We start from the raw sequence: 14,410 nt of genomic DNA, 5'->3' as shown, positions 1-14,410 counted from the left end.
CGTCCTCTGCTGTATTCTGTAGTGTCAACAAAACAAAAAAAACAGAAAACATAATGCGCTAGTAACTATGCGCCAGAAAAAGAGAGAGGGACTCAATAGTGCATCGAGTACGAATGTTTATCCAAAATTGGATTCTAGGGTCTAAAATCCAAAATCAGGCATTTTTTTTTTAATTAAGTTTATTCACAACATAACAGATTACTACAAGAACCACTAGAAGCGTACGAAATTAGACGGAAAAGCTTGATTTCGACATAGCGGTGACGTAGCTTCCCGAGACGAAACGGGAGCGTTTGAAACCGGACGAAACCATCATTATATCAAAAAATTGGTTAAAATGGATGGAAAATGTGATGCTGACGTAAGTTGATTAGTTAGTTGAACATGACAGAAGATTTTTTTCGGTATGCGCACAAACAGACAAACCTTCGTGATGAAAATTGTAATGTTATAATTCACAATCAATTTAAAGTGACAAAGTAGTATGGGAAGGAGTCAACTTGCAAGTGTTCTGTTCCTGCTGAGTAAAATGCGACACTTGCATAAACTTGAGTGTAGGAAAGTCGGCTGAATTCCTATGCACAGATTTATTCGAAAGTTATTCGTCAAGTCTGAAGCACCGGCAGTGGACAGGGTGCTTAACACCATATACTTCGAAAAGTAGAACGATCAGCTTCGAAGAGAAAAATTCCACCTGTGGAATGGGAAGGGGAGAATGTCCCAATTTCTTCAATCGCACTCATACGGGGTGAAGTATCTTTTTCTGGCAACAATACAGAAGGACCGAGATTTTTCACGCCAAAGTTGCTTTTCCATGGCCTGGCGTATTGAGACTGAAGTCTCCTCCTCTGGATTTCACGAACGTCTCATATCTGAAAGACAAAACCAAAATAAAAAAAACAATGATTTCAAAATGAATCCATCCTTTCTTTCATGACTCTCTTCCAAAATGGTAGATGAAGATGACCATAAGAGGGTTTACTAAGCCTTTGTCAACTTCACTCCATTAACGAAATCTCGTGTGTAACGTCACACACCAACATTTGAAATCAGTTACTAGTGTCTGAGGTGAGACAGTGTCCAAAATCAAACACCAGTGTCTAACATCGGACACTAGTGTCTAAATCAGACACAAGTATCCGAAATTGGACACCACCGTCCAAAATCGGACACTAGTGTTGAAAATCAGACCCCAGTGTCTAAAATCGGACACTAGTGTTTAAGAGTGGACGGGATGGTGTTTGATTTTAGACACTGGTATTCTAGTTATTATTTCTTATCACTGTTGCCATGCGGCTATATATTTATATGAAAGGTGTGTTTTTCTAAACCGCTGGAGCTCAAGCAAGACTCAACCGTTATAATGGACATACATGGCCTGGTATCTGCGTCTTTCACTGTCTGATACAGATGGACCAGCCGCTGATGCCGCTTGGAACAAATCTGATTGGTTGATTTGTATTCCAAACGTCACCTCATTCTCTGCTGAATTAGATTGTAATGCCTGAAAACACAAAAAACGGTGTTGGAATTTATATCAAAGAAAATTTAATTTTTTTTTCATTGGTGCATTAAAAGCTATTAAACCTAACCCAGACTATGCCTAAACAAAAACGAAATAAAAGATAATATCAAGGAGGCAATGAAGGAAAACAACTGCTGAAAGAAGCCAACCGAAATATTGTTCAATAATTACTTAAAAAAAAACAAGTCAGTGAATACACAGCAATAAGCACGTAGGTTCAGAATGCACGCACCATCAATAAGAAAAAAAGAAGATGGAGTGATTTTATTCCCTTTGAAGTTTCATGGGTACACTCTGTGTTACTTTCTGATGAAGTATCTTTTGGCAATTTTTTTATGTCGCAAGGGAATATGACATGGCAGTTTTAGTGACAAAATTATCACTGCTGAACATGCTGGCTCACAAGAGAAATAAGTGGCCTTGTATATGCGAATAATAGATGAAATCTTCCCATCAATTACATCTTTACCTTCCTTTTGCTCTTTCTATGCTGTAAATTATTGTGGAGAGTTGTAACCTGGTAAGTTAAAAAAAACTTCGTGGGTAGATTGACAGACAGGGAAGGGGTTTTCACAAGTTTATACAGGGTTTTGTCACAGGTAGTGCATCGAGACAAAACAATCAGCCTTAATTCTCCCAACATTGCCCATGCAATCCAAGGGAATCTCCTACATCCCTCATCATCATCAAACTTTTCTGGTTTCTGATTACCTCTGCGGTAACCATAGATTAATCTGAACTATGTTAACGCAGTCTATTATTTGAAAATCAAAACGAAACCATGCTTTTTAAAATGATTTCTCATCATCATTTTTCAATTTTCCAAATTTCCTCGGAAAAGAAAGAGTAATGTCTTTCGGAAAGAAAGAAACTAAAAGCATAAATTCGTACAAACTGTTTTGCTTCATGAATTCAAAGGGAATACTGCCTGAAAACCCGTAAGCTGGAGTTTGAAGTAAGAGAAGGAAAGGTTTCACACTCATGGGTTCTAAAAACATTTAAAGGTAAGCCAAGTTGTTTTATTATCATTAAAGCATCACATTCTGTTGACCAAGGGGCGGATAAAATCTACCTTAGGACCCTCCTTAGTCATGCATTTCTGCAACATGTAGTACAGGAGTAACAGAACCCTACCTCTGAATGAAGTTTTGTCAGCTCTTCTGTTGATAGCTGTATAGATCCTTCAGTTAAGCTTGGAACATAAATAACACTATCCCTGTCCTCTTCAGTGACAACATCAGCTTCCGCACGTCTGTCATATTTCTCTGTGCTTTCCATTTCAGTATTTTTTAACATTGCCTTGTAAAGCTGACTGTTGTTGGCGTTCCTGTGGATTGCTGCCAGCTGTGCGTTATACAGAAGAGCTTTGAAATCAGCTCCAGTGAATTGTTCACACATGTCTGAAATAACGGCTAGGTTAATGTCCTCTGACAGGGTCACGGATCTGGATAAGGCCTCTAGGATCTGTAAATCTCTCTGACTGTAGGAGAAAAAAGGCACAAACTTTTTCTTAGTTCGGACAAGAATGATCAGGCTGAGAGAATGGATATCCAAAACTCGGCTTACTCCTGAGGAAATCTGTCTTGAGCTAATTTAAGATCACCACCATACTTGAAGATCTCAAGAGGATACAGAAATAGCCGATCGGATGGCGTAGATTTGGCTCACGTGGACAGCACATGCGGCATCAAAACTATCAACTGATCAAATTATGACTAAACTGGGCTTGGAACCTCTCTATTATAGCAGACGGACACACATATTAAGATTTGTTGATGAGTGCATTGCAAATAGAGTTCCCAGATACCTTTCTAATTATTTCAATGTAAGAAACCGTGACATTCACCGCCACAAAACTAGAAATAATGATGACCTTATTTTAGAAAAAATTAATTTAGAATGCACCAAGCGTGCTTTTTTTCTACAAAGGTGCAAAAATTTTTAATAATTTTAATAATTCTTAGAATTTATAACTGTTCGATCTTTCGTTTAGTGAAACTATTTTGTAATATTGTGATTTGATTTTTGTCTATATTTTAAATCTTTTTTATTTTTATTTTTTTTATTTTTAATTTTTACAGGACCTGCATTGATAGCAGTTTTTTTCTTAAAACTGAAGCAGCAATCCTGCATAAATATGTTTGAATTATTATTATTATCTGTTCGTTCCCCATCAAAAGATTCAAGCAACAAGCGAGGCACAGGTAACATTTACTGCAAGACGCCAGATGCCATTTTTTAGGGGAAACCACTGGGGCGTGGCTTAATTAAAGCACCTTTCAATTAGTGTCGTAAAACCAAAACCAAAGTATTCACACAGCCGAACAGAACGTAAGAAAAGATAACAGGGAGACAAAGAGAACTCAGAATAAAAACAAACGAATTGCATGATGCTTGGAAACTTCTGATTGATTCCTTTTGACTCTTTGTTTTGATGAACTCGTGTTAAATATGGTTTCACGACCCATAATTAAAAAAAAAAAAAGCGCCCCTACCCTGGTTGGTATGCCGCAAAACAAACACTTATCCAATCGTCCTGGCCTGAGAAGAGCGGGATCAATCAAGTCTGGTCGACTGGTTGCAGCAAGAATATAAACACCGTCCAGTCCCTCCACTCCATCCAGCTGAGTAAGTAGCTGATTAACCACTCTATCTGTCACACCCGTGTTGTCATGTCCACGGCGAGGGGCAAGGGAGTCAAACTCGTCAAAAAAAAGGATACATGGCTTGGCACTTTGAGCTCTGCAAATGAAAAATCGGTTATGATCGTGGGAACTTTGTCATTTCTTGTTTCGTTTTTGTACAATTCAACCACTTTTCAGCCATGGGCTACAAAAACCAGGATAAGTCCTGGCGGCGTGGGACATGGTGTAGCCTTCACCTTAACCTGAACATCGAATCCTTAGCTGGGGGAATTGTGTCACGGTACAACGGCAAATTAGTGTGCACGCTCAGTGCACTTGAGCTCAGTGCGCTTGATTTCATTTTGCCAGGCAAAGGCTACATGACCACAACTAAGGTCCTCGTCGATAAAGACGTTTCTTCAATTCTGTTCCATTATGTATCTTTCTTGAACAGAGAATACATCAGCGTAGATGACATCGAGAGGAACATTTGGGATTCAAGTCCAGTGTATGCGGATGGACTCGAAGTTGGTCTGGTCACGCAACGGAATATCTCATTGTGGGAGGGGGGTGGAGAAGAGGCTGTTGTGTGACGCGACCAAATAAAGGCTGCGATGAAGACCAACATAAACTATGAACTAACCGAATGACTGAATGATTCTTGTCATTGCCTCCTCTAATAAAAAGGCCTAGGAAAAATATGACGAAAAAACAACCATGAAAGCTCCATTTTTCATGTTAAGTTAACATACAATACCAATTACCTCGTGAACATATCTCTGACCGCCTGTTCACTGGCTCCAATATACTTGCTCAGTAGCTCGGGACCTTTGATGCTGATGAAGTTGAGCCCACATTCCTTAGCAACCACACCAGCCAGCAGTGTTTTGCCAGTGCCTGGCGGTCCGTAGAGAAGAAGACCAGAACGCAAGCGCAAGGGACATTTACTAAAAAGCCACGAATACTGGAATGGAAATGAAAATATAGTGTCTTTCAAGCATCAAACAGATTCTCTTACTCCCACATTTCCTAACTTTTGATCATGTGTTTATTGTACTGTTAGCCATGGAAAGTTTACCACACTAAAGAAAAGTATTCCGTTGTTTATGCCCCTTTAAAACCTACTCGTACATCCAGATCACACCAGATAACGTTAATAACCGACTAAAGTTAACCATCCACACTGGAAAACGGACACATTGTTCCACTTCTACACTACAGCCATCGACAGAAAGCGTAAAGCTCTGCATCCTTGGGCATGCGCAAAAGGGCCTCAGTGACACGCCGAAAAATGAATAGAGAAGTCACATTGGCGTTTCAAAAATCTCTTTTAAGTAAACAATTTCTTAAATTAGCGTGAAGTAAAGGCTTAAAACGAAGAAAGAAAGTTGAGTTTGCACATCATTTGCGGGCGCGAATTGTGGCTAAGGCCCTTTTTTCCTTAACAATAGGTAATTCTTTACTGTAAGCTGCCCTAAGAGGACAGGGATTTACTTTGTTGGCCACAGAAGAGTCTCCATGAGTGCTGCTTTTACTTCAGAAAGTCCTCCCACATCAGACCAGCCTAACTCTCCCGCAGTATGTAAACTAACACCCCTCAGTGCTGCAGGAGTAAATCCCTCAAAAGCCTTCTCAAAATCTTCTGGAGTAATTGCAGAGCAAATGCCTCCATCTGCTGAAAAAAAAAGGAAAACAGGAGAGTGAACGATGATGAAGCCTTGATGACCACAGTTGACACCCACCAAGTACACAGGCACCTTTACCTTTTAATTTTATGTTAAAAACTCACCTGCCGATGTTGTCATCTTCCTGACTGCTGCTTTGTGTAAGGCACGGTCAAGTAATGATTGTAGATCTCTGGGTGAGAATCCTTCAGTTTTCTTTGCCAACAGACTAAAGCAAAGTAAAGAAATCATGTTTAAATAGAGGCAGGAATGAGAGGAATGGTAATTTTTGCGTTTAATTCAGTGATTAAAGATGTTGACACTGATGGCATGAAATCATTTCTTGATGAAAAAGATGTGAGGGAAGTGATTACCTTGTGAGATCAAAAGGAAAACCGGTATACACAGAAATTTGAGTTTGCGAAATGTTTCTACAATTTTTCCCATAATTATGGTCTCACTCTATGCCGAATTAAAGCGCGAAAAAAAATCTTCGATATCGATGTGGAACAATCTGTATTGCTACACTGTAATGCACAGTTCAGAGTGCAGAGGTCATTTCTATACCCAAGGCATGCACACATCTACGAGTAGTACTTGCTAAGAAATGCTTTGCAAGTTTCTTCAGAAGGGTCCTCAAGAGTAGGCAGTTGACTCTTTTCTTAACTGGCTTGGCTTTTCACAGAAGGAAACTAAGTTTCAATCTTGACCTGAGTTCCAATTTGTCACAATCTCGGTGACGAAACAGTTTGGCCATCATCGCAGACAGAATCTGTTGTCTTTGGTCAGCATCAGGGGGATGGAGCTCTGCACGGCATTGAAACACGTGACATCCTCGTGACGTTAGCAACGACGGGTGTAAAGAGTCATGTGACTTACTAGTTGCTATGACAACTATCCTGCTGTTGTTATTGATTTCTGTGCTAATAAGGTCCTTAAATACTGCAGAATGGAAAAAAATAAGTAAGTATTGTAAGATGAGAGCACAACACTTTTTTGAATGTCAAAATACTGTACATAAATACATCACAGACATGGGAACCTAGGAGTCAAACGTGGCAGGTTCCATCAGCCACACATTGCTAACAGGTCAACAAGGTACACTTTCCTAACAGAGTGACTTGCTAACATAAGCCAGGACATTGGTCAATAAAATAAAACCTTTCTGGGGCTGTCTTTAATTGAGTATCAAAAGTTGTTGTGGATTGCATTTATTTTGCTCTTCCTCCCTATTCTGACTGTGACTGGCCTAACAGACTTGCCCCATCTCCTACAGCAATTGGATGCAAAACTTTAAAAGAATACACATGGATCAGTCATATTTTCTTTCCCTCAAAGCAGTTTTCCAGTCTTCATTTCAAGTTCTCATTGGCTCTTTGTGGTCTTTTTTTTAATTGCTGTTGTTTCACACTTTGCTATTACCTTTGTATGACACTCAACTGAAATATGTTCTGCTGCACCAGTAGATAACATTATACACTTTTTAAAGGCTGGTGCTCTGTATAGAATATTGGCCTTTTACTGAAAATCATGCTTACCACCATCTCACCTTGAGCTAAGCGGCGTTTGTACAAAGCTTCTCCACCCATCTCTTGGAGGGCACTTGGGGCTGAAACAACTTGATCTAAATCATCAAACAGGATCACAGATGGCTGATGCCATGCTGCCTCCAAAAATATCTGCTGCCACTGTTTCTGAATGGTGTCAACTCTTTTTCCTTCAAAGAGAATAATAACAGAAAAAAACATTTATTTATGATGTTTACTGCAACATAAAAATCCAGAGGTTTCAATCAAAGCTAGTCACCATTGGTTTATTGTCGCCAATAAGACCATACCGCACTGCAGCCCCCTATTGCTCCCTCAGAAACCACTGATGGAAAAAGTCCATGAAACCCCTGACTTTGTTTGCAAATGTACCCACCGCGTCACAGTACCACACAATTATCATAATCATGGACACAAAAAAGCTAATTCAACAAAGTAACAGAATAAAGGAAAAATTACCTCTGAAAGGAATACAATCCACTAATGTCACATGTGCACACACTGGCCACGCCTGAAGTTGGTAGCACACTGCATGAGCAAGAGATGTCTTGCCACAGCCAATCCCTGCTCCTGTACCACTGCCACAAATGAGCACAGCTCCACCACACAGTCCTGAGATGATGTTACCTCCCAGTTGATTGGATAGAGGTCGCTGCCCTAGCGTTGACAAAGCATGATCCAAGCACTTGTGGAATACATCTGTTACACCCCTTAAACAACAATGATTGCCTAACATGAGCTTTAGCTCAAGACTATTATAACCTGCAAAACTAGGAAATTTTCCATCCTTTCTTAAATGAGATAGAAAGACTGCACAAGGAAGAATATTTACATATTAAAATTTCTTTGTATGTGCACCTTCTAACCATGAAATTCCAAGGGTTAACCCTTTGATCCTTAGGAGAGACTAAAATCTAATTTCTCCTTACAATATCACCCCTGAATCGCACATTAAAGTCACAAGAATAAAGAAAATTATCTCCAACTAGAGAAGCTCTTGATTATTAAACAAATTCTCCCTGTCAGCACCTTAGGAAATGTATAGAGAACAGTATGGAGAATATGCAAACTGATGGTATGGTTTAAGGGGCTCGTCATTCCTAAAGCCATATACCATTCTCATCAACATCATTTTCAATCATTTCTTACCCCAAGTCATTAATGCTATATTTTGGAAATTGTGGCTTGATTTCTTGAGCACTGATAAACTCGCAGAAACCCTTCAAAGAGTTTTGGGGTGTTCCTATGACAACTGTCACATTGTTCAGAGTCTCAGGAGTAAGGTAATAATATTGTGGTTCCCCTCCTGACTTCATCGTCTCTTGATGGCTCAGCACTTTAACTACAAACTGAAAAAGTTGGCCTAAAAAAGAAAAACAAACAAAATATTCATTGTTTAGATCTTTAGACCTCATTACTTAATTAACATATAAAATAAATATTTGGTCTGTTATTGTTCTCTTTAATTTATAGTAACATTCAATTTACATTCAACTCAGTGATAAAACCAAATTATCTTGTTATACCCCTACTGACATGGTATCACAGTTTTGTTAGAAACCTATCCCCTTTGCTCACAGATATCCATTCAAAATGATATCTGCTAACCTTGAGCATCAAATGATAACAGTGTTCCACTACAGAGTACAAGAGGCACTTCCACACTGCACACCATACTGATCCAGCCTTGAAAGGCATCCATGACAGTATCAGCTGAAATATCCTGAAGCTTGATAAAAAAAAAGACAAACAAACAAACAAACATCAATGTATGTAAACTGATATTTAAATTTTTTTCCAGCAGGACGTGGTAAAGAATCCTGCAATCTGATTGGTTCTTAGTGTAGTCCCTGCCTATGGTCATGGTAACATTTTGGCGAGTTTTTGTTTCTGTTTTTCTCTGTCCTCTGGAAAACAAAAACTTCTGAAATATTCTTTAAGATAAAATTACCTTCTGTTCAGTTTCTGATAAGGTAATTATTTTGTCCAGTAGAGCATGGTAAAGAATCCTGCAATCTGATTGGTTCTAAGTGCAGTCTATCTACCTCCATACATAGTCATGATGAATTTTTCATGCCTCCTGAGCCTTCAATGTCTTTCTTCTGAAATATCTTTTTATGATAAAATTACCTTCTGTTCAGTTTCTGCAAAGGGATGCAAAACTATTCCTTGTAAGTCTGATGGTCCAGATGAGACATTCTGAATTTTAACTAAACACAGATCTCTTGCTCCAAGCATTTTGCAAAGTTCTTTGGTCAGGATCGCATGCCCTGACAGCACATGCTCTTCCACACCCAATTCATGGGAATTTGGATCAACAGAAGCCCTGTTTAAACTGCTTGTCATCACCATTCTCACAACCCAATGAGGTGGTAGCATGTCAAGAGAAGTGGAATCAGGAGGGGACTGGCCAGTCACTGTCGCACACAAAGAACACAAAACTTAGCAAATCTCAGTCCTCTAGCTTCCATCATCAAAATTATTTTCTAACTGCTCATTATTCTTTGGTGAAATACATGAAATTAGGAAGCTTTGGTGATAATGATCTTGGGCTGACACATTTTTCTCTGTTATCCAATGTTACTTTGTGTAATAAAACATTATTAATTCAAGGAGTGATTTTTCCACAATGTACTCACCTCTAGGAATTTAAAACAAATAGAAATTGGGCAGCATCCCACAATTAGTTGATAATATCAAAAAGAAGGGTTGTTTGTTTGTAACAAGGTCTGAACTGAGCCACCTAAAATGGAATTTTTGTGGAATATCAGCTGCAACTCAACTTATGAAATCAGTAGGTTAAATTAAAAGGTTCACCTTGATTAGATTCAATGTCTGTTGAAGTCTCCTGGGATTGAGGTCCTTGGTTTTCATTGTTGTTTGATGGTGATTTATTTTTTTGCAAGGCAGTTCTCTCTTTGGGAGATAAAAGTTTGCGTATTTGAACAGTTTTTTCCACTGTGCCATCTGGTGGTGGAAATATTTCCCAGTTACAAGTCCATGACTTCAAAAGTAGTGGCAGCAAAGATGTAATATCAACAAAGACAGTTGTGGGTTGTTGAGAATAAAAATTCATGGATTCTACAGTGCTGCCTTTATTTGAGACCTCAGGGTCACCTTTGATATTTGGCTGAACTCTCAAGTACATCTCAAAGTCAGAATCATCACCACTATCAGTACCACATTTTTCACTTTTCTCTGTGATTGAAGATAAGGGTTTCCAGTTCTCTTCATTTTTAATTTCTTCTGGGTTCAAGGGTTTGCAAGTCTGATTTTCATTCACAGGGTTCTCCTCATCACAAGGGTTGAAAAAAGACTGCAAATAACATGAGACTCTTGATAAAAAGCCACTGTTGGCAATGCCATTTTGCTCCTCTGCATTTGTGGTTCTAGGAAGTGAAGGCCATGATGACAGCTGATCACCACCATTAAAACAAGAAACATTACTTGTTGAAGCATACTTATTTTCAGCACTTGTGCCAGTATGTATTTTGTTCTCTTGTTCTGTGTTCTCTTTGCCAAAATGAACTGGAGCTTGCTGAGGTTGTTTTCCTTTAGGAAATGTTCTTGTTTTAGGTGAGACAATCACTTCAGTAAACTCATCAAGTCTGACACAATTGGCATCTGGCTCAAGGTTAACTATCAATGGGAAATAAACAAGAATAATAGCTCATTAAGGAAAGCTGAAGGTGTTAAAACAGTTACAAAGCTCCTGCAATTATGTTCTCCTCAATCAGCTCTTCTAGCATGATAGTAATAATTATAAATAAAACATCAAACATCAACTCAAAGTTTGTAACAGTCAATCTCTCCGGCCATACAGAACAAAGGAAAATATCACATGGAGTCATTGTCAGTTCAAAATAAAAACACACAAATTGCCTGAACTGTAGGATTATGTATATTACATAAAAAAGTCATGACTAGTCATGGGTTTGTGTCTGATTGGTTGAGAGCATAGCACAAGTATTCTGGACCAATCACTAAGCAAAGTAAAGAAAAACTAAAAGGACTCCTTGACCGCTTCATACTCTCAACTGATATTTCCTTCACTTCAAATTGTTGTGGTGGTTTCATCAACATGTGGTGGTTTTATCAACATCCAACCATTTCTAATCATAAGGTAACAGTTAAGTAACAACCCACTACAGATTAAGGCTCCATGTGAAAGATGTGATGAGAAAAGGCAACCAAACCCAAATGTAGGGAGGTTCCATGCTTTTAATTGTCACTAAAGCATACCAATTTGGACAACCACACACATATTGTTTTCAATCCATATTGGCAATATCTGTCCTGGGAACACCACCCTCACTTGGTTCAGAAGCTGACTTTCTATGTAACCAGCATGGAGTTCCTAACAAAGAAATTAAAAGCAACCATCCATTAGATGTTACTGTAACACTAAGTGCAAGAAATGTGTTTTTACCTCAGCTTGTTTCACAGCTTTCTCTCTGAACAGATTACTTGCTATAGAGATTCATCTCTACTTTAGTTCACATGTATGTATTATGTGTCAATCAATTTGAAGCTCCAGCATCCTCCCCCCAGGCAATCCCCTGTGCATTTGAACTTTTGAAGATTGGGTCATTCAAATTCCTTCACCCCAGGAAATTGAGTTCAAATGGCCCACCCAATATTTTCGTGAAAGGCAAAATCAGCAAGTGTGACTTTCTATATACTGTATTGACCAAGCTTTAAAACCTAGACCTTGTGGACATTTTCTTCTATGCCATAACCTGTTGAATTTTATGGAGAACTTCCTAAAAAGGTTGGAAGAGTCTTGCTGAGGTAAAATTGGTTAGATTGCAAACCAACTAACCCTTAAGCTCAGGAAAACAAAGAAGCCAAGAGCTCATGATATAGCCTTAAAATAAGGGTATGTAACAGTCATGCAACTATCCTAAATTCATCAAATTAAATTTCAACAAGATTCTTATCTAGTTGTAGCTAAAAATTCAAGGTTTTTAATTTTAGGATGCAGCAAGTGGAAATGGTCATCTGGTGCCTGGAGAGCATTCCAGGCACAAGTGAGTCATTACATCCTAAGGCCAGCATGAAATAGACATGTACAACACTCACATCTCAAGAGTGGGAGTGCTAATCAACCTTAAGCATTGTAACATATTCACTCACTAATATTTCCCAATCATTGGCACTGACTGGATCCACATTTATTCTGTTACATGATGGGATACCAACCACAGGTTCAACTAAAACCTAAAACACAAAATGGAAAATATTACACATCCATTATAAAAGCCTCACAGCATTCAAGAGACTTGGACCAAACTAGGATGTTAAAATCTGATTAAGTAAACCAAATGGTAAATATCGGCCACTGACAGTTTTACAACTTTAGTTTTCTCTTCAGTTTTGGCTTTGATTCCATAACACCTCACAAAATGTTGGGCTAAACGTACCCTTTTGTACACACTTTCGTCCAACTTGAAAATCTTAAACTTAAACTTTTAACCCTTTGACCCTTAACGCTTTGACTCCCACAAGTGACCAAGACAGAATTTCTCCTTACAATATCAATACAATATCAAGCAGGCAGGTGATGAGAATAGAGAAGAATATCAATTATGGGATTATTAATTGATCCAATACCAAATTCACTGAACTAACATTATAAGAATTGTATGTCAGATAGTAAGGAGAATTACTAATTAGATCTTGGGAGTGAAAGGGTTGAAAAAGACTAGCATCTAATTTCTCCATACACCTTACAAATATCACCACTGAATCAAACATTAAGGCCACATGAATAAAGGAAATGATCACCAACTAGAGGGGGGTAAGATTATTTCCTGTTAAACATAATACTGGGTATGGCTACAATTATCAAGTTTAACAAAATGCTCCATTCCTACCTGCTGCTTATCATCTAGTCCTAGTCCATCTGCAAGTTTCTTTCCAAGTTGGACAATTGATGATGAATCATTCAGGATATCACCTCTCTTGCCACGTGCCACTTCACCAGACCAGCTGGCGAAAGCGTTGCCATTTTCCCACTGAAGTTGAAGCGCAAATGGTTGGCCCTGGTATGGTTTTCAAGAAGTCAGGTGCATGAGTTAATCATTGCTGGGTATAGATGAGTAGGATTTTAAAATAAGTTTCAGATCAGTTACTTTAAAATTTCCATTGTTCCAGACATAAAAGCATAATTCAAAAACAAAGAAGGTAAAAGTTAAACTAGGTTGAAAACAATTCAGGTTTCCCCTAAAAAAATTTATGTCTAGAAAAAAAGAGGCTTTTTCTAGAATTTCTCAAACTATGACTTTTGTTTTCAAGGATTATGAATAAGATCTCATGACGCGGTTGAACATTATCTGTTATGGGTCTACCCCAAAAACCTACCACACCCCTGTTTTCACCCCCAAATGTACAGGGAACTTTGACAATTGTTATGAGCTCAATGCAAAGACTAGTTCAAAAGCTCCATGATCCTATGATAACAACTTACTATGCATGTGTCCGTTCGTCACCTACCTGGATTCGCAAGCCTATTGCCTCTGCAAGGTCACCAGAGAGACTGACAAAGCAGTTTTTCGACGAATTCGTTCTTACACAAGCAGATCTAATTCGATTCATTTCCACCGCAAATCTCTGGAACTTCCCCTTTGAAGTATTTGGTCTTTTATATTTCTATATTCCCAAAGAGAACAGCTGATAGGAATGAGCCGCCATATTCAGCAGAATATTTAACATTGCGGGCTCACCCGAAAAACCACGAGGAAGGGAGGGAATGGAACGGGCTGGGGAAAAAGGAATGGGCCGAGCTCAGTTATTAAACCTTTACACCCTGACATACTCCCTGACATTAGTATGCGTATTCTCCATACTGTTCTTTGTACATTTCCAAAGAGGCTGACAAGGAGAATTTGTTTCGCAATCAAGAGCTGCTTTGGTTGGTGATCATCTCCTCTATTCTCATGACTTTCATGTTTGATTCATGGGTGATTTTTTTATTCACCAGGGCATTGCCACTAATGAATGTTGTCACAGTAGATCTGAGACTTTTTGCCATGCAGGTACAACTGTTTA

General features: G+C 38.7%; 1 protein-coding gene across 1 annotated transcript; it reads right to left on the bottom strand.

Moving 5' to 3' along the window:
* Positions 1-177: 177 nt before the first annotated feature.
* Positions 178-14,006, bottom strand: LOC131770734 (peroxisomal ATPase PEX1). The gene is given in 19 exon segments (XM_066168802.1): positions 178-872; positions 1,374-1,504; positions 1,995-2,042; positions 2,660-3,001; positions 4,021-4,267; positions 4,914-5,113; positions 5,634-5,821; positions 5,939-6,042; positions 6,524-6,755; positions 7,363-7,530; positions 7,820-8,070; positions 8,510-8,723; positions 8,969-9,089; positions 9,491-9,777; positions 10,178-10,999; positions 11,603-11,717; positions 12,497-12,580; positions 13,237-13,404; positions 13,856-14,006. Coding segments are annotated over 19 exon segments (3,903 nt in total). The 5' UTR covers positions 13,958-14,006; the 3' UTR covers positions 178-793.
* Between the last annotated feature and the right edge of the window lie 404 nt (positions 14,007-14,410).

Source organism: Pocillopora verrucosa, chromosome 6 (assembly GCF_036669915.1).
Source record: "Pocillopora verrucosa isolate sample1 chromosome 6, ASM3666991v2, whole genome shotgun sequence".
In the NCBI taxonomy this organism is placed as follows: domain Eukaryota; kingdom Metazoa; phylum Cnidaria; class Anthozoa; order Scleractinia; family Pocilloporidae; genus Pocillopora; species Pocillopora verrucosa.
This window is presented reverse-complemented; position numbering and strand designations above follow the sequence as displayed.